The sequence below is a fragment of the Macrobrachium rosenbergii genome, chromosome 41, assembly GCF_040412425.1.
Source record: "Macrobrachium rosenbergii isolate ZJJX-2024 chromosome 41, ASM4041242v1, whole genome shotgun sequence".
Taxonomy (NCBI): Eukaryota; Metazoa; Arthropoda; class Malacostraca; order Decapoda; family Palaemonidae; genus Macrobrachium; species Macrobrachium rosenbergii.
The window spans coordinates 2,778,163-2,798,660 of NC_089781.1; the positions used below are offsets into that span (position 1 = coordinate 2,778,163).

Below are 20,498 nucleotides of genomic sequence, written 5' to 3' on the forward strand. Positions count from 1 at the left end.
ACAGAATACAAAGGACTCAGGATAGGAAGGCTCTATCTTCTGTCCTACAACGACTGCCTTGGCTCTCACTACGTCTCACTCGCAAAGATATGACAACATATGTCGGCCATCTTCATTACACGCTAGGTCTGCGCAAGATAAATATTCACCTCAGTCCCATGCCTTTCCGTCAAGGAAAGTGGGTGGGTTTGGGGACTCAGAGCAGCTACCAAAAATAGGTTTTTCCTACTTCAAAACCTGATTTTTGATTGCATAGCTGCTGTTCGTCCTCAGAGGAGCTTAGTAACCTTGTAAGCCAGGACTGTTGAAATAGCAAGGTGCTTGACCTCAAAAGATACTAAAATGTAAAACAAGATAATAAAATGTAAAATGTTTTAACAGATTTCAACTGGGCTCTTAGCGTGGAGGTAATCTAACCACATTTTCCATACAGACTGGCATGTTTGATATATGAAGTCTGTAGTTTTTGCATTAGGTACAGTACCTTGATAAGGTCAGCTTCTGCAAGGTTTCCCATTCCCTGGTTCCTGAATAAGGTTCACAGATTCCTGTCATCCCCTAAATTCATGGGCCCAATATAACTACAACTCATATGCTGCTCCAAAAGGCAGTCTTCTTGATTGTTTTGACATCATGAGCTCGGATTAGCATACTGGGTTCTCTTAGACAGAGACATTTCACCACTCACACACCTATTGTCATTTACCGCTGTCTCCTGGCCTATCATTCCTGGCCTAGAATAAGGAACTTTTTAAAGGGAAAATCTACTTTTCTGATAAAGAAACTCGGTATTTCATATAAAATATTATGCTGGGTTCTAGCACTTACAAGTTTACCTAGATGCCAAGGCAAGCATCCCAGATGGTCCTATTTTACCTACACCTTAGCACAAACAAACCACTCTCTCTACATAGGCTGAGAATTATTTTAGCAGCCCTCATTAAAAAGGCAGACCCTCCCTCCTTTCCTAAGTTGCATGACATCCAAAAGGTGAGGACATTGTTAACTTTCTTCAGAAATGTTCCCTCCAAAGAAGTCTTCAATTGTATGAAGTGGTTATCAGAGGCAGTATTCATGAACTGGTGAAGGTGCAATAATCCTGCAGCCAGACCCAACATAATTAGCTAAGTCACTATAGAACCATAAGGGATAATACATTAATAGGTTCGTGTTTCTCCTGTTCTTTATTGTCAAACCCTATTGGTTATCCGGAATAAAGAGAACAATTGACAACTTTTGATTTAACCTTGAATCAAAAATTCCTGAAACACTATTGCCATGACAGTGGTGGTCATGCTGAGATATTGCTGGGGAAGGTGCAATAATCATACAGCCAGACCCAACATAATTAGGTAAGTCACCTTCAAACCACAAAGAATAATACATATATTGGCTCCTATGTTGTTTCCTGTTCTTTACTGCCAAACCCTATGGGTATCCAGAATAAAAAAAATGGCTAATAACTTGTGACTATACCTCAGACCAAAAATTAATCTGGGTTGCTGGGATTTATTCATTAGGAGCTAAGCCATTTCATCACCTGTCAATTTCTTTTGTAAGCTCCTTTGAGGATGAACAGCAGCTACGCTATCAAAACACCTATTTTTGGTAGCTGTTGAGAGTCCTCAAACCCACCCACTTTCCCAGACGAAAAGGCATGGGACTGGGGTGAACATTTATCTTGCACCAACCTAGCGTGTAATGAAGATGGCCAACATATGATGTCACATCTGTGCAAGTGAGAGCTAAGGCAGTCATTTTAGGACAGGAGACAGAGCCTTTTATATTCTATCACTGTGCCAACAAGCATTATTCTGGCCCAGACCAACTATAAGAGAATGAATTCTTTGTAATTGGTAGGTCTTTCTCTGGTCATGTCATGCGGAGAGAGGAGGATCATGTTTGTAGAAGGGTCACGGATCATGGACATGGAGGTGGTCGGGAGGAGGAGGAGGAGGGGAAGGCCAAGATTCAGATGGAAAGATAACGTAGCAAATGACATGCAGGAAAAACGGTTAAGAGAACAGGATACGCAAGATAGAAGATGGAGAAGGCTTACACGGAACAGCGACCCCATATAGAGATGGGTAAAGGCTGAAGACAAAGAAGAAAGAAGAGGTAGGTCTGTCTTATGGAGCCTTGGGGGTACCATGAGAGTGTAACTCCTTGGAGGACTCACAGTGCTACCATAAATAGGTTTCTCCTATGTCAAAACCTATAATATAATGATAAAAAAAAGAGCACAATGAAATGTTTGCCATTAGCAGTTTGACTGAAAAGCCACACTTAGGTTACAGTGCATGTTGTGCTGCTTGTCATAGGATCATCAAGCATTTTCCAGAGTTCTTGTGTTGTGCCATTCATGAATCATTATTAGTGCATCTGTTTTCCCCTGGCATTTTATACATTATTTGTTTTTGTTACCCTCAGCCAGTGATTATCTAGCATTGCTATGGAGTTACTGTGAGTGGCCCCATGTATTAAGCCACTTCCCCCTTGTGAATCTTACCCTCTCCTGTTAATCCTGCTCTTGAATCCCAATCCTGTGAACTCAGCTTTTACAACTTTTCCCCTGACACTTTCTCACACCTTTGGTGCTCTTAGTCACTAACAGTTGCTTATCATCAGTAACTGTGCAAAGAATGATAACCTAAAAATAAACACTGGATACTAAACATATCACTAAATTTAAATGTTATAAAATCTCCAGTAAGAATTAAGAAAGGAAAAGAATTACTCTAAACAAGACAAAGCACAAAGCAAACAAAAATTTAAAAAAAGCTTATGGATACCAAAAGAGAAAGTGTGAACAAGGACATGATGAGATGATGCTAACTGAAGCAACAGGGTGCAAAAAGGAAAAAAAAAACTTGATGAGGACACAAGATGCACTGCCCACTTCCAATCCATAATCAGTGAACTGAGAAGCTGCAGGCTGATAGTGGACTGTAGTCTATGCATATACTGAGGAGCCCTTCTTTAAACTCTAAGTCACTGCAGCTGGGTCCATTTTACACAAAAAGGATTATTAAGATGAATGAGTTTTTCTACAACAATTTAAAATTACAAACTTTTATTACAGAAAAACAAAGTTCTGGCAGGAATTTCATGAAAAACTTGAGTTGTGGGCCAAAAAAAGGCCATTAATTCATCATAAAGTCTGACCTCCTAAAACTGGCATCCTTGGGACCAGACCACTGCCGGACCACAGAAAATCCCAGATGACAGAAATCACCCCCTAAAAAAACCCTTTTGTAAACAAAGTCCTACCAGCTATTCCACATATATATGCTGTGTTATCAAAAGTTTAACAAAGCTTATGAGTAATCACTGTCATTCGCTAGGTTTAGTTCCTTATGGAAATTCTGGCCTGCTCCATAAACATCTCCCCGGAAATGCTTACACCTTTACTACATTGGAGCTTAAACCACTTTATAAGCAAACTTTCAAATGCTGATCTCGTGGCACCTTTCAATGTTTTCCAGCACTTCAAGTTCAATTACAATAATCAGTTTGTATTAAGAATACAGTAATATTTTCATAATAAAATTATGTTTCATATATACTTACCAAGCAATTACAAGGCTAAAGTATCTACCTCGTGCGGCAACTTTTTTCAATTTTGCATTAGCGCTTCTTTATTGTTTTACCTAGGTGACAGACCCAGCCCACTATCGGGGAAAACCAGAACAACTTGGCAGCCATTAACAGTTCATTCATGCCCTCATGTCCATGAGGGGGAGAGGAGGGCGGTCTCTAATCTAGTCATTACTTGGTAAGTATACATCAAACTTTATTTTATTACGAAAATATCATTTTCATATAAGTAACTTACCGAGTAATTACATAGCTGAATCCCACACTGAATGGAGGTGGGACCCATGGACATAATCTACTCCAAAACATTACGACATGATAATAACATTGAAATAGAATGATCTGCTTGTTGCTTCCTTACCTGGTAAGAGAACTACTGCAGGCAAATATTGCCTCTGGTTGGTGCTCATCTTAACCTGTAATGGCATGGCTGTTGAGCCATGATGCGCCTCTACTTTAGTGGGGAGCTTTACAATGAAGGATAGGACCGATGGCTAGCAAAGCATATATAAGTGCCCTTGCCCTGGTTGCAGTAAAAAACCACACAACACTGTCACCTACTCTGAAAACACTTGATAAATACCACAACCTATTCACTAAGACTGGAGGATTCTCCAGGTACCTAGTACCCTCAGGCCCCCCAAAACTCGAAAACCCTACACCAAGACGAAAAGACAGTAGGAGAAAAGGTGCTTCCTATGATCCTTCACCTACTGCCACGCCAGCCACCGATAATGGTCCCAGCGTACTGCAATCATTAAACACATACTATAAGACAAGGACATGTTATGTCTGAACGCCAATGAAGTGGACACTGCTCTGATGTCATGCACTCTCACTTTAAGGTTCGGTAAAAATTCCTCCTGGTTCCGGGCTTGTGCTTCGTCAATTAAATCTGAGATAGAAAGACAGACGTTCTTTGAGAGAGGATAAGACAGGTTCATTACCGAACACCAAACATTACTAGAAGTACCCTTGATCTTCTCTGTCCTCTGCAGGTAGTGTCTCACTGCTCTGACTGGACATAGGGCTCTCTCTTCTCCCTCTTGACATAGAATATCTGTTAAGTTCTTGACCATGAAGGAATGAGGCCAGGGCTTGGACAGGTCCTCATTCTTTGCCAGAAAGCCTAGAGTGAAAGAACAAACCACATCTCCTTGAGAGAAACCCATTTTCTTGTCAATGGCTTGGAGTTCACTAATGCATTTAGCTGTGGCTGACACAAAGAGGAGGAGAGTCTCACGAGTCAGATTCCTCAGGGAAGCAGACCTAAGGGGTTCAAAAGATGGGCCCTCAGCCACTTCAGTACCACATCCAGATTCCAGGAGACCAAAGAATTGTCCTTTTTACATTTCTCCGTATCAAAGGACTTGAACAAGTCTTTGATATCGGGGTTCGAAGAGAGATCCAGTCCTCTGTTTATAGACTGAGCTAAGCATAGCCGTAAAGCCTTTAATGCCCAAAGAGGGCAAGTTCCTCCTATTCCTCAGAAAAAGGAGAAAGTCCGCAATCTGAGTTACAGTGGTCTCAGAAGATGAGATATTGTGGCTGACGCACCACCGTCAAAAGACTGACCACTTAGTCTGATAGACGAGGGTAGAAGATGATCTTCTGCACTTAGCAATAGCTTACAGACAGTCTGAATCCTGTCACAGCAAGAGTGGACAACCCTTGATGGTGTCTTCTGAAGTGGGGTTGTCTGAGTAGAGATGGTTTTTGAGGAAGCTGCCTTGGGAAGTCTACCAGTAGACAAAGAAGGTCCGGAAACCACTCTCTCAGAGGCCAAAAGCGAGCTATGAGGGTCTTGATCACATTGCTGTGCATCTAGAACTTCTTCAAAACCTCCCTGATCATGCAGAAGAGAGGGAAGGCGTACAGGTCTACATTCGACCAATCTTGTAGCATGGCATCTGTGGCCCATGCAAGGGGGTCTGGGGATGGCAAGCAATACCAAGGAAGATGATGGTTCCTGGAGGTGGCAAACAAGTCTATCATTGGTCTGCCCTATAACTTCCACAGGTCTCGACAAACTAAGGGGTCCAGGGTCCATTCGGCGAGAAGGACCTGCTGTTGAGGGCCCAGCTTGTCCGCCATCACATTTAGTCTCCCCTGGATGGTCACTCGATTTCGGTCTGCCCACAACAGTAAGTCTCTCGCTGCTTGACATAGAGAAGGAATGGGGCCTTCCTTGCTTTAAAATACAGGTTAAGGCCGTGGTGTTATACGCAAGAACCACTACTGTCTTGTTGCGGACTAGGGAGGCAAAACTATGAAGACCTTGCTGAACTGCCTTCAGTTCTCTTACACTGATATGTAAGTTCTGTTGAACTGGAGTCCACATCCTGGAGGCTTGTTGGTTCTCTAGCAAGCCTCCCCATCCTATGCCCGAGGCATCAGAATAAAAGTTCAGGTCTGGGTTCAGTGGATGAAGGGACCACCCTTCTGACAGCCTTTCTTCTGAGCCCCACTGCAGGTCTGATTTTGTCTCTGGGGTGATCAGGAAGACGTGACTGGCCGGCTGTGTTTGGCCTTCAGGTAAAACTGGTGAACCTCATATGTAACCTGCCTAGTTTGACAAAAGTTTCTATGGAGGCCAGAGTCCCCAAAAGGCTCATCCATTGCTGTGCCGAACAAGACGAAGGGGCTGGAAATTTTTGGGCTGTCTGAAGGCAGTTGTATATCCTCTTGTGGGACAGACAAGCCTGAAAAACCTCAGAATTCAGAACCATCAACAGATAGATGATTTCTTGTGAAGGGGTTAACTGGGACTTCTGAAGGTTTAAAAGAAGGCCCAGCTCCTGGGTCAGAAGAATAGTCTTGTGCATGTCCTCCAAGTACTTGTCTTTCAACGGGGATTGAAGTAGCCAGTCATCTAGATAAAGACTCACATTGATCCCAACTAAGTGGAGCCATTTCAAAAGAGGAGTGAGAGCTCTAGAGAATATCTGTGGAGCAGTCTAAAGGCCAAAGCAGAGGGCCTGAAACTGGTATACTTTATCTTGAAAGGCAAACTTCAGATATTTTCTTGTCTCCAATGGTCAGGAGTGATTTCAAAGGCCTTGACAAGGCCTTACAGACCGCTACGAGGTTTCAATGGTCCGCTGGAGCGAAAGCACTGAATCTGGATACTGGATGAATTGGAATATGAAGGTATGCATCTTGCATATCTAGGGTTACCATCCAGTCGCCCTGGTGAATGGAAACATGGACCGATTGGCTTGTCTCAATCTTGAATTTTGACCTCAAGCAAAATAAGACTGAGGGCGCTTACATCAAGGATTGGTCTCCAATCCCCTGATGTTTTGGGAACCATGAAGAGACGATTCTAAAATCCCTCCATGTCGGTGTTCTGAACCTCCTCTATGGCTCTTTTTTGTATGAGGGATGAGACTTCCCCAGAAGGGCCAAATGCCTCTCGGAGCCTGCTGAGTATGCTGTCAATTCTATGGGAGAAGTGACCAATGGTGGGCTTTACAAGAACGGAATGACGTAGCCTTCCTTCAGAACCTTGACAATCCAAGGGTCTGCTCCTCTTATCAGCCTCTTTTCCCAAAGCTCCAGAAGTCTGGCTCCTACTTGTACATGGAGGACTTCTGACTCATTTTTTCTACACTTACTTGGCAGAAGTCTTTCTAGTGTTCCTGGATGTAAAACGGGCCATTGGACAGGCCCTGAAAGATGTTCTGTTCTCCCTCCACGAAAGGGACATTGCTGGAGGGGGGTCATGGTCCTGGATTGAATAGAGGAAGACAGTTCCTTTGGGCGAAGACTGGGCCAACAAGTCCTGAGTTGTCTTTTTCTGCAGATCTGTGGCTATTTCCTTCATTGTATCTTGAGGGAAGAGGTGATTCTTGACAAGCGGTGAGAACATCAGAGCTGATTTTTGCAACTGGGTAACCCCCTTGGATGTGAAGGAGCACCAGAGCTCTCGTTTCTTGAGTACCCCAAAGGTAACAAGAGCAGAAAGCTCAAGTGAGCCATCTCTAACGGCTTTGTCCTCGCAGGACAAGACCTGAGACAGTCCAAAGCAGTGTCCGCTGCCAGATCCTAATGGTCCTCGATCTTCTTGTCTTATGTGCCCACTACCCAATCAAGGAAACTGAGGACTTCGAAAACTTTGAAAATGTCCTTTCCCACATGATCGAATTCTGCGGACGAGAACATAACCTTGGCTGAAGCGAAAGCCGTATGACGAGACGAATCGATCAAACCAGACAAGTCCCCTTGGGAGGAAGCAGCGACTCCCAAAGGAGCTTCCCCAGTCACGTATGACAAGTATCTCCCGCGACCTAGTTCAGAAGGAGGAAAAGCGAAGATGCTTTTCCCTCATGTCTTTTGGCAGAAAACCAATCTTCCATTTCTTTAACTGCCTTCCTAGGAGAAGAGGAAAGAACCATCTTGGGGAGACGTGCATTATCATCTATCTGGTTCCTCATTACGAACGTCACGGCTGGCAAAGATGGGGCAGCTGGGACGAAAAAAGAAGCAAAGTTCACCATCGAATATCTCATCTCAATAAGGCAGCAAATGCCTAAGGAGCCGCAGGTTCTGGTTCACCCTCTTCTTCCAAAGAAATTGGAGACAGGTTGTCATCCTCAACAGGCTTAGGAGTGGGAGGAGCTTTCTTCAGAAGGTCCATAATTTGTGTCAACTGACGTTTAATTGGAGCCACAGCAGGATCGAACGGGAGAGGGCCCTGGATGCTCTGTAGCTGGTGCCGGGCACTCGGTAGCTGGCACCGGGCACTTGGTAGCTGGGGCCAGGTGCTCGGAAAGCAGCACAGAATGTCTGGAAGTTGGGCACTTGGGAGCCAGGTGGACAAAAGTCAAGGGGACAGGTGAGATGTTCTCTGGACTGTCCAAAACAGACAGGTGTGGGAAGTTGCAGACCGAAGTGGACAGGTGTAGGTGCTCGCAGACTGAAGCGGACACATAGGGGTCCACTGAGTAGATGCATGAAGGCCTGGGACTGCAAAGAGAATGCTTGTACTTCTTAACAGGGACTGGACTCCCCATTGGATCAGGACTCTGACCGAGGCTTGCAGAAGAGCACTTACAAGGACATGAAGAGTTCAAGTAATGTCTATGGTTCTTCCTGTCCGTGCTGCAATCGTTGGATGAGCTTGAGGACAAGCCATGCACATCCCTGGACAAGCCTTTTCAATGACTGTCTACCAACACCTTCGACTGTACTACAGGTGCAGTTGAGGGGGCAACTACCTGTGGGAAAACCCCCTTGTCCTCCCTTGGACTTTTGTTGTCTTCTTCCAGGGTTCGGGGAGCAGAACAGTGACCTACGTCTAGGAGAAACAACGGGACCAGTAGCCAGCTCCTCCACTTGCACTCCACTATCACTTTGCACTTTTTCAGTGAACTTTTTACATAATCTCTTGAACAGAAGCACCCAACTCACCAATAGTACTTACTGCTAAATTAAGCTTCTTATCAAATCTAGCTTTGATACTGGTGATGGTATTAAGATCGGAAGCAAGGGAGCCAAGCACAGGGCAACCAAGTAGAAGGAAGTTCAGTAGGAGGTCCAGTATTAGGAGAGAAAGCAGGAATAGGAGACAAAGGGAGAGTAATGGGGCTACCCTCTAAGCTAGGCCTAGGTGTGGCCTCTAAGCTAGGAGATTTTTTCTCAGCTCTAGAAGCCGCTGCCCTCTTCTTATCTCTCTCTAACCTGTCTAAATGAGAACTGAAAACTTTCCATTGATCACTTTCCCATACTGCACACTCAACACAAGTATTATCCATAATGCAATCTTGTCCCCCTACATTTAGTGCAGATCATATGAGAATTGTAACAGGCTTTAATTAACCTAGCCTTACAGTCTACGCCACTACAACAGCGGACACTAGAACTACTAGAATCTAACATATTCCGACTAATTTGTTGACATTCTTCCAAATCCTTACAAAAGACTGACTACAGTCTGTGCTAACCAAAACAAAACAATTGTACTTCACCAATATGCAATAAATGCAAAATCCAACAAAAGCTGCTGCAAATGGCACAATGCTTACACCACAGGTGGCAGAAATGAACTGTTAATGGCTGCCAAGCTGTTCCAGTGTTCCCCAATAGTGGGCAGGGTCTGTCACCTAGGTAAAACAATACTGTAAAGAAGTGCTACCGCAAAACTCAAAAAAGTTGCCAGATGAGGTAGATACTTTAGCTATGTAATTACTTGGTAAGTTACTGTACTTATATGAAAATTATAATTTTAATAAAACTGTTGTTTTATGTACTGTATGCAATAATACTTTATTTATTATTGTCATATTACAGTTGTATAATTTATGAACACAGTGATCTGGCACCATTTGCATTCTTTTAATGTTTACATTCTTAAAATCATCAGCTGATGATTTTTTTTTTGTAAATTATCAAACTTGGATTTTAAAATGCAACTTACTTTATTTATAAATGAAGTAAATAAAGAAGTAAAAGTGTGATTTCACCAGAATCAGGTGTTGCTTTTGCCACTACCAAAACGATGTGTGGCCTGCACATTATTCATTTCTTCTGCCACAGCTACATTTTGACAAGTCAACAACTATATCACAACCCTTAATAAATGTGTTAGTTACAGTAACTGACATCAGCAAGTGGCTGTCTCTTGATTCGATTGTTTATATCAGTGCTTGCTGTTGTTTAAGCCAGTGTCTTGCAATCAGTGGTAAGTGGTTGTTAATTATAAGAAAAAGTAACCAATTCTTAGACAAGTCACAAGGTTGACAAACCTTATTTAATGTATGAAGATTTGCATTTAACCTAACAGGCCTTCTAGGCCTATTTATTAGTTAAAAGCTAACTCAGATATAATACTATGTATTATCAATTGGAAATAACTGTGCTTGTGTATTTCCAGAGCAAGCTTCAGTTCCATAATCTGAAAAAATCCAAAACCAAATGACGTGTGGCATCACCCTCATGGCCACTCTAAGAACTAATGGCAGTTTCATGTAAAGTGAAAATATTTTACAGAATCAAAACTACCATATGAACAATGAAGACAAAATTTCTTTCAGAAATGTTCACCAAAAATTTTTGTGTACCCTTGCATCACTTTACTATGTAATAATTCTGAACAGCTGAGAGCTTTAATTATTATTGATTATTATTGAAAATATTCATTTTACCATTCTACTTACCTTTTCCTCATTTATGGGAAGTGACAAATCCATAAATGGCTCGAAAACTTGGGAGGACCAATGGCATTCCTCACAGAACACTGAAAACCAAAAGAATACTGGTAAATATTTTAAATTAAACACAAACACCACCCAAATTTATCCCTTTCGCTTATGACTCTTATAAACAATTAATCTGGGTAGTGGCGGTCACAGCACACCCAGGTAAATTTGCTAGTTCTTACAATGCAAAAAGCTGTAATTATAAAAAGGAAAATATGAAAAAATGAATGACAAAGTAGCATCACATTTTCTGTTAGAAAAGTGCCAGTCACCCACGCAATACGCACAAAAAATGTTTATACCTTATTTTGTTCAAAGACATGTAGCTCTGACAGTTTTCAAGGTAGACTGGTCAATTTTGTTTCATTTTGCAGTTGAATGATTGCTCTATACAATGGCATAAAAATATCCCCAAAATAACTTATGAAGGTTAAATAATGAGTAAAAATTACGAGATACGTGAAAATTTTACACTTTCCCCTAAAAAATAATTTACCACAAAAAATATTTGCAATAAAGTCTCTCTCTCGCACAGGCAGAATAAAGATAGGTAATTATAGAATATAAATATGAACTGCGCAAAACAAAAGAAATATGCCTGTTCCACATGTAAAAAAAATATTTCTCTCTCTCTCTCTCTCTCTCTCTCTCTCTCAGAAAAAAAGATAAATGATGTAATTACAGAATAAAGACCTATAACTATTCAAAATTAATAAAGATATATGTCACATGTTTAAAAAACATCAGGAACACTCGCTGAAAATGATCCTCATCTTGTTTGCTGATTTGTGCAATCTTTTTTTTTTGGGATGTTTGTATACGCTATCAGTACGTGAAGGACTTAAATTTGGATTACGTTTATATCAGTCATCAGTAAGCAAAAGGGTTAATTGGGGCCAGAAGGGAGGAAAAACCAGTATTGTCTGTTGAAAAATTCCAATTTCTGAGTTCAGTCCCGTGTCAGCCGGTGAAATTCCATTACAGCACGAATTTCTAGGTATAAATTGCTAAATATACCAGAGAAAAAGAGCTTTCAGGAAAGCTGGGGTTACTACCCCAGTCGGCGCCTTCTAGGAAGACGTCGGTATAAGGAGGGGGTGAGTGAAATACCACTACCACGGAAACCTACTCGAAAGATCTCTCCCTATCAAAATCCCGGAACAGAGCGGTGAGCCGTTACAGCCCCTACACTCAACACCCGCCAGGGCCAGCGACACCAGCGCCACCTACCTCATTCCATTTTCTAGCACGTGAATTCACCGTTTCTTTTGTGTGCTCGTCTTCCTTTTATTTGGATTTTCTTGCATCTCTGATGGCGTCGAGCAGCTTTACCATCTCTAAGTTAAGTACCATCTTCTTGTGGGGTTTTGTTCTATTTTTTGGCTGTTACGGTCTCGTATTTTCATAAATATTGAGATCTTATTATGGCCACTGGCGTTCCCCGCCAGCCATGTCGACCGCATGGCGACTCCTTCTGTTCTTTTCGGTTGGAGTTGTCTCTCAAATGCGTTATAGATAGATTTTGACCCCTTGGTTCCCTTCCTGGTGGTTCCTTGCGGTGGCTCCCCCCCTTTATGAATTACGTTCAATTGGCCTATCGGCCTTTGTGAGGGTGATGCCCCGTCTAGGTACCCCCCCTCCCCAGGTTGGGTTCCTGTATATTTTTGGTCTTGCTAGGCTAATTATTTTTTGCTTGGAGATGGTGCTCTCTTTTTGTTTTATTTTTATTTATTTTATTGGGTGGTTTACCTCGGTGTGGTGGCGGCAGCCTCAGATCTAACCGCTTCCCCGAGGTAGGCTACGCTCTCTATTGAGCACATTTGGTTCCATTCTTTATGTGTGATGGTTATTTTGTGGAGTAGGCTTGTTGGCTTCCATCCCCTTGCCCTGGGTGGGGAGTTCAGGTTGAGGAGTTTTGGTTGCTGTTTCCTCCGGGTCGTTTTTGGTGGGCAGAGTGAGCCCCTTAGTTCTCTTCCTCCATTTGGGGAATCGAGTTCTTTGGATGTGTTTCCTCTAGGCTAGTCGCCCCCTTGCCCGCCATTCTCGATCCCGGTTGGTTCTCGGCACAAAATTTCTCTCCCTGTTGCTTCCTCCTCCCTTCTGCACTCCTCCCTTTTTCCTAGCCTATACTAGGTTAGGTCCATATTAGGCTTCGCCTAGGTAGGAGTCGGGCTTCGGGTTGCGTTGCTTCCAGTAGTAGACTACCCTTCCAAGATTCATTGTCTTGGAGGTATGATGCAGTTGAGCGGGTGATATGTTTCTCCCCGTCTCCTGTTCCTTCCTGGTAGCCTACTCCTCCCCCTCCCCCCCCTCCTCTCTCCAGCCTTGCTCTACTCGCGCGGGTGACGCTAGATGGCGTTTTCTCCGAGTTCAGGGACTCCTCCTGTTGGTAGAGGATTCGCTCCCTCCCATATCGTCCCTAGCATCGCTGTATTGGGGTTGGTGGTTCGTTTACTCGAGCGTGTTGAGTCACTATCCATTTCTCTCGTCTCCCGTCGGATTCACGTTGATCTGGTAAAATATAATTGCTTCAGCCTATGTTATGAACATACGAGCATTTTACCCGTCTTGTTTCTCCGGCGGGGAAGTAAGGGCGAAAGGTTTTTCATTATATAAGGGGAGCGGATCCCTCCGTTCTCTTGAGTTTTTACCGTCACTTGTTATTGTTATTATTTTTGTTATTGTTTTTTAGATAAGTCTGTTTATCTACAGGAGTACTCTCCTTTATATATTATATATATACGTGAGTCCGGTCCTATACCCGGGGGCTCCGCCGTTATTTTTACTGGCAGCCCTTATGGTTAGTTCCTGGTTTCTCTTTCCTTCATTCCCCGGAGTACTCCGGGGTCTGAAAACTTTTACCTTCCACTCTGTGTAATTTAGAGCTTATTGGCCCAGTTTATGATAAGGGAGTTCTTCTCCGCCGGAGTATTCCGGTTGTAGTTGAGTTTCCCGGCCTTGCCGGCTTTAGATTGCTTAGGGTGGGAGGTTCATGTACTTTTCTACTTACAGACTGTTCGCTGTGAGGAGCCGGGGTGTACCGCCTCCCTCCAACAACCTTACGGTCACATAGTATGCCGGACCCACGCTGGTTGTGCGGTCCGACTGGATGACCTGGTTGTCTGGCACCCCGATGGTTGTGAGGTTTGCCGCTCTCTGCACAACTGTCCAGGATGAGTGGTAAAAGTGACAGTCTTTTACTCCCGCTTTATGCTCCTCATATTGTATATTGTTTATGAGGTTCCCGGACTGGTTTTTGTTCTTAGCTAATTGCTGGTTTTCTTACAGGCGGGACGAAGCTTCCAAGAAGTCTGCCTTGGAATCCCTCCGGGCCTGGGTGGCTGGGTTTGGCAGGAACGTTCCGTCGGGGAAGCCCCTACGTCCTCGGCGCCAGGTTGAGGACTTGCTCTACCCGGCGCACGGGTGGCGGCCGCAGTGCCTGAAGATCTTGCCACCCCTATCATCCAGCAAATCCGGGATGAGACCCAGCCACCCCAAGTGGATATCCTCTACGCTGAGGTCTCGGAGGATGTAGCCGCCTTGGATCTTAACCTGGAACCGATGAACACAGAGCAGGACCAGGTGGTAAGTGGTGAGGTAAGTGAGGTTGTTGGGGCGGGCCCCCCTTTATTTGACTCCCCTGCTTCATCCATCTCTTCTTTTGCAGGTTTCGTGAAGTCTTCCTCCTTGGGTGATAGAGCTCCGTCTGCTATCCCCAAGTTGAAGTTGAAGACTTCATGGAAGGCGAAGGGCTACAAGTCCTCGACTTCCAAGAAGGCATCGCCCTTCCCCCCGTCGAAGGCTAAGGTTTCAGGACCTGTAGCCTCCGGGAGCAAGTCTGGTTCCTCCGGCAAAGGCGCGAGTAAGAGGGCTGCAAAACCAAGCCCTCCTCGCCAACCTGCTTTCGAGAGGCCTTTGCAAATCAGCTTTATAAGAGGTTTTACAGAGGACCTAGATACGAGATTTAATAAAATCTCTGAGAAGTTGGCCAGTCATGATAACATACTGGCGGGAATGGCACTCACCCACCCCAGCGAACCACAGTATGTTATCCCCGACACTGCGGACCTCCCGCCCGTTCGATGTCGGTAACCCTTGGCGCGCCGACTCCGGGCCATCCAACATGATGGCAAGCTGACACTTGATGGTCTTGGCACGAGGCGGTTGGAGGAATTGGAGTTCTTCCCCGATCTCCTGCCCCCTTACCCAGGCCGTGAGGCTTACAGAGGAAGCTTGGATTCGGTCAGACAAGGTTCCTAGGGAGACTGTCATCGTCCCTAGGGACCAAGCTCAGTCGGCTCTTCTGCGCACTCTGACGGAGTGGCAGGCAGACAATCTGAGTTGACTCCTTTCAAGGGCAACTTTACTATGTTCGCCCTAGGAGACAACCTACCCACCCCTTGCTTGGACAAAGTCGCTCTGGCTACGGCCCGGCGTGCCGATGGTAATCCGTTACCACAGTTAAGAGAGACAGACCCTACTTCCTGGTATTCCCAGGAAGTAATGAGTTCTGGGTGGGCGCCCGTCCACTTTCACGGATCGGGAAACTGGACCCCTTCTGCGCTTCCACGCAATTCAGTGAGCAGCTCCCCAAGCTGCGGAAGCTTTATTGAAGGCGGAGTTTGATGCTCGGGTTAAGTTAGCCCGGTCCTTGAACTCCGTATGCCTTACGGAAGCTACTGCCGTCTCCTGCTCGGATGAACCATTCTTTCAAGTTTTGGCTAAATCCTTGCTAGCTGGCTTCCAGTCTGACTTGTTCGAGTTTATCATGGCCAGACTGGAATGTAGGAAGTTCATCTTTGCCGATGCTACTATCCGCCACGAGCCTAACAAGCTCGTTAAAAGCTCGATCTGGGGACCTAACCTCTTCCCTGAAGAGGAGGTCACAAAGCGTTATGGCCGAGGCTACGGGCCAACCAGAGTCTTCGTTCTCGCTGGGGCATTTCTGCCTATAAGCGCCAAGACCCCAGAATCGGCCGGCCCCAATCGAGAGGAGGCAAACGCTTCAGGAGGCATAAGAGGCCCCACCATCAGGCGGTAGTCCAAGCCGTCCCGGTCTCGGCAGTAGCACAGCCTTCTACTTCCAAGGCTCACCCCCAACAGTATGTGCTGGTCCAACCAGCTGCACCCTCCTATGTGGCTTCACCGTACAACCCCACATATGAGGGCCGTGGTTACTTTCACGGCCTTAATAGGGTTGCAAGGGGAGGAAGAGGCAAAGTCCTCATAGAGGGAAGCCCAACACCACCCCAAGGGAAGACCTGGACGTGGTAGGGGAATAAACCCACTCCCTCCCACTGAGAGAACACAGGTAGGCGGTCGCCTGTTTTGGTTCAGGGACCAATGGACCTTCAGCCCTTGGGCACACAGCATTGTGTCCAAAGGACTAGGATGGAGCTGGATCAAAACCCTCCTCCTCTAACCAGGTTTTACCAGCCACCCACATCAATCCTACAGGATTACGTGACAGAATTGCTCAACAAACGAGCAATAAAGAAAGTAAGGCACCTAAAGTTTCAAGGCAGGTTATTCACTGTTCCCAAAAAGACTCCGATCAGCAAAGAGTGATCCTGGATCTGTCGCGTCTAAATCTCTACATAAAATCGACAAATTTCGCATGCTTACGGTAGCTCAAGTCACGGACTCTACTTCCAGCGTGGAGCCGTCACCACCTCTATCGATCTTTCAGACGCTTATTATCACGTCCCGGTTGCGCGGAACTTCTCTCAGTTCCTCGGTTTCAGACTCGAATCAAGCCTACTCCTTCAGGGTCATGCCCTTCGGTCTGAACATTGCGCCCAGGATATTCACAAAGCTGGCGGACACGGTAGTACAACAACTCCGGTCTCGAGGGATATCCCTAGCAGCATATTTAGACGATTGGATAATTTGGGCACCAACAGTTTCGGAGTGTCAGAAGGCTACGTCCATAGTCATCAATTTCCTGGAGTCGCTAGGTTTTCAACTGAACAGAGAGAAGTCCCGCCTGACTCCGGAGTCCCGGTTTCAGTGGTTGGGTCTCCAGTGGGATCTGTCCTCTCACACGCAATCCCTTCCGCCTCCCAAGAGGAAAGAGATAGCATCTCTCACCAGGAGATTCCTCAAAAATCCATCAGCATCCCGCCGGTCCCAAGAAAGAGTCCTTGGATCTCTTCAGTTTGCCTCAGTAACAGACCTGCTCTTAAAAGCGAAATTAAAAGACATAAACAGAGTGTGGCGGAGTCGAGCCAATGTCAAGCTCAGAGACAAGGTCTCCTCTATTCCTCGAATCTTAAAGACAAGATTGCGGCCTTGGACCTCAGTCAGAGGCCTGTCCAAAAACAGTTCCGCTTCAATTTCCCCCTCCGGCACTAGTTGTTCACACAGACGCTTCCCTAAGCGGCTGGGGGGATATTCACCAAAACAGAAAGTACAAGGAACGTGGTCCACAATGTTTCAGCAGTTCCATATAAATACCCTGGAAGCTATGGCGGTCTTTCTAACTCTGAAGAAAATCCGCCCCCCAACCGGATTCATATCAGGTTGGTATTGGACAGCGCAGTGGTAGTTCATTGCATCAACAGGGGCGGCTCCAAATCAGGCCGAGTAAACCAAGTAATGGTTGCTATCTTCTCCCTGGCGAACAAGCACGGCTGGCACCTGTCAGCCACCCACCTAGCGGGTGCGGAACGTAGTGGCGGATTCCCTGTCCAGGACTACTCCGTTGGAGACGGAGTGGTCCCTGGACGTGGAATCTTTCAAATGGATTTGCGCGGGTTCCGGGCCTCCAAGTGGATCTGTTCGCAACGGAGAGCAACTTCAAGCTCCCTGTTATGTGGCCCCAACCTGGACCCTCAGGCGTGCGCCACAGACGCAATGACAGTAGATTGGAACAATTGGGAGAAGATTTATCTTTTCCCTCCAATCAATTTACTGCTGAAAGTATTACACAAACTCAGGACATTCAAAGGTCAACCAGCCCTAGTAGCCCCTATTGGCCGAAGAGCAATTGGTTCCCTCTTCTTCAGGAACTGGGATTACGGAGTCTTCGGATTCCCAAGCCCATTCTGACTCAGACAGTACAAACCAAGACTGTGTCAGCTTCCTCAAGGATTCAGAATGCCCTAGTTTTATGGACTTTATAAAATTCGCAGCCCAAAAGGAGCGAACATTGACCCTGTCAACACTCTGTTTTAGAATCAGATAAAAGAGATTCTACTCTTAGACAGTATGACTCAGCAGTCAAAAAATTAGCCTCCTTCCTAAAAGCATCTGAAGCCAAAATCATGACAGCTAATTTAGGAGTTTCCTTCTTTAGATCATTGTTTGAGAAAGGCCTTGCTCGGCCACTATTACCACAGTCAAGTCAGCATTGAAGAAAGTATTTCTTTACGGCTTTAAAATCGACCTTACAGATTCCTATTTTCATCTATCCCCAGAGCATGCGCTCGTCTGAGACCAGTATCACGCCCACAGTCTGTTACGTGGTTTCTCAATGACGTCCTCAAGTTAGCATCAGAGATGGATAACTTTCATTGCTCTTATCAGGATCTGTTAAGGAAGACTTTATTTTTGATTAGCTTGGCTTCAGGTGCTAGAATCTCGGAGCTGTCGGCTCTCACTAGAGGTGATAATTTTGTGAACTTCCTCCCGTCTGGAGAGGTCCTCCTTTCCCTGACCTAGATTTTTAGCTAAGAACGAAGACCCACAGGACAGGTGGTCTCCTTGGAAGGTGGTGCCCCTTCCTCAAGACCAGTCTTTATGTCCAGTTTATACACTTAAATCTTATCTTTTAAGAACTCCACAGAGTAAGTCGGGTCCTCTTTTTATCAGGGAGAAAGGTGGTACTCTTTCACTAAATGCTATAAGACAACAAATTCTATATTTCATTAAACAGGCCAACCCAGATTCAGTTCCCAAGGTTCATGATATTCGAGCAGTTGCTACTTCCATTAATTACTTTCATAATATGGACTTCTCGGAGTTATCTAAATTTACGGGTTTGAAATCACCTCTAGTGTTTAAACGCCACTATTTAAAATCGCTCAAGCCCTGAAATTTTCTACCATAGCTGTGGGAAGTGTCATCTCCCCACCTTAATTAATCATATCCTTATCCTTTCCTTTCCCCCCCGCCCGCCTGCCTCATTTACTTCTCTGCTTATTCTCCTGGTTGATTATACCTCACTGCCTGGCTCCTCATATTGATGTATCTTGTATCTGTTGATGGAAAAAGTGTAATCTGACATGCCATGATTGTTTTTTCTTATGGGGTACTGGACGGTTTTTATTTGGCTCCACGTACCCCAGATATATGTATATGTTCTGTATATGTTAATTTTCATTGATCTTGTCTCTTACGTGTTTAGCCTAAGTTTACGTGTATAGTATTAAGGTTGTATTTGCAGTTATTTTGTGCGCATTTCATGTTTCACCTTGCTTTAAGTAATTTTAAGGTTTTTGGGGCTTCTTCTCCGTCGTGCCGGGGACCTCCCCACGTTTCATAGTATTAAGTTTTTTGATGTGCCTTAGATTTAGTATGCCTTAGTCTTAGTATTCTTGCTACATGGAAGAGATTGCTTGATTAAAATTATTTTGGTAAAACTTTTGCCTTTTTCTTCAGATTACCTCCCTTTCTTTTTCCTGGTAGTTGCAGCCTTGGCATGATTCTCTATCACTATTTCACCAGCTGACACGGGACTGAACTCAGAAAGGGATTTTGACAAAGGAAAAATCTATTTCTGAGAAGGTCCCGTGTCACCCGGTGACCCTCCCTGGATCACCTAGTACTCCCCCACTTGCACATGCCAAGTCTGGGGTTAGTGCTAGCATGGAATGAGGTAGGTGGCGCTGGTGTCGCCGTCCTGGCGGGTGTTGAGTGTAGGGGCTGTAACGGCTCACCGCTCTGTTCCGGGGATTTTGATAGGGAGAGATCTTTCGAGTAGGTTTCCGTGGTAGTGGTATTTCACTCACCCCTCCTTATACCGACGTCTTCCTAGAAGGCGCTCGACTGGGGGTAGTAACCCCAGCTTTCCTGAAAGCTCTTTTTCTCTGGTATATCTAGCAATTTATACCTAGAAATTCGTGCTGTAATGGAATTTCACCGGGTGACACGGGACCTTCCTCAGAAATAGATTTTTCCTTTGTCAAAATCCCTTTTCTACTGAAATTTTCATAAAATTCCTATTATTTCCTGTTCAATTAAATATCCATCCAATCTACTAAACCAAATTGAAACAAAAAAATCAAAATCACTTACACTATAAAAAAGTAAACTACCTCTATGTCACCTAGCATTTCCAAAATTATACCCTCAATAAGAGAGTTTCTTTTTCAACATTTAAGAATATATAAAATATGATTAGCATAAATACAAAGGTAAGGAAAATAATCATAAACAAATATATCTGGATGCACAAAGCCTGAAGTAGTGACGATTCAACCTGACTACTGGATATCAAACCTTATAAAAAAATTCATGGTGATTAGCTACACAGCAGGGTAGAGCTGTTCATTCAAAAAATGTCAATACTGGAAAAAATTTGTGACACTGAAGTGCTAGCTGGTTTTTTTTTACTGAGAAAAAACAATATAGAGAACATGTTCTCAGGTGTCACCAACAATGAAGCTGAAGCATACACAAACAGCCACAAATTATCATTTAATGAACATATATATATATCAGAAGATATTACCTTCTTTTGGTCAAAGATTTGATAACTTA

General features: G+C 44.5%; 1 protein-coding gene across 7 annotated transcripts in view; it reads right to left on the reverse strand.

Moving 5' to 3' along the window:
* Positions 1 to 20,498, reverse strand: part of Usp16-45 (ubiquitin specific protease 16/45) — a 363,690-nt gene that overhangs the window by 168,502 nt on the left and 174,690 nt on the right. For all 7 annotated transcript variants that reach the window (XM_067083793.1, XM_067083791.1, XM_067083792.1 and 4 more), the window contains one exon: positions 10,755 to 10,834. In XM_067083793.1, the coding sequence (XP_066939894.1) occupies positions 10,755 to 10,834 (80 nt within the window). The remainder of the gene's footprint in view (positions 1 to 10,754; positions 10,835 to 20,498) is intronic.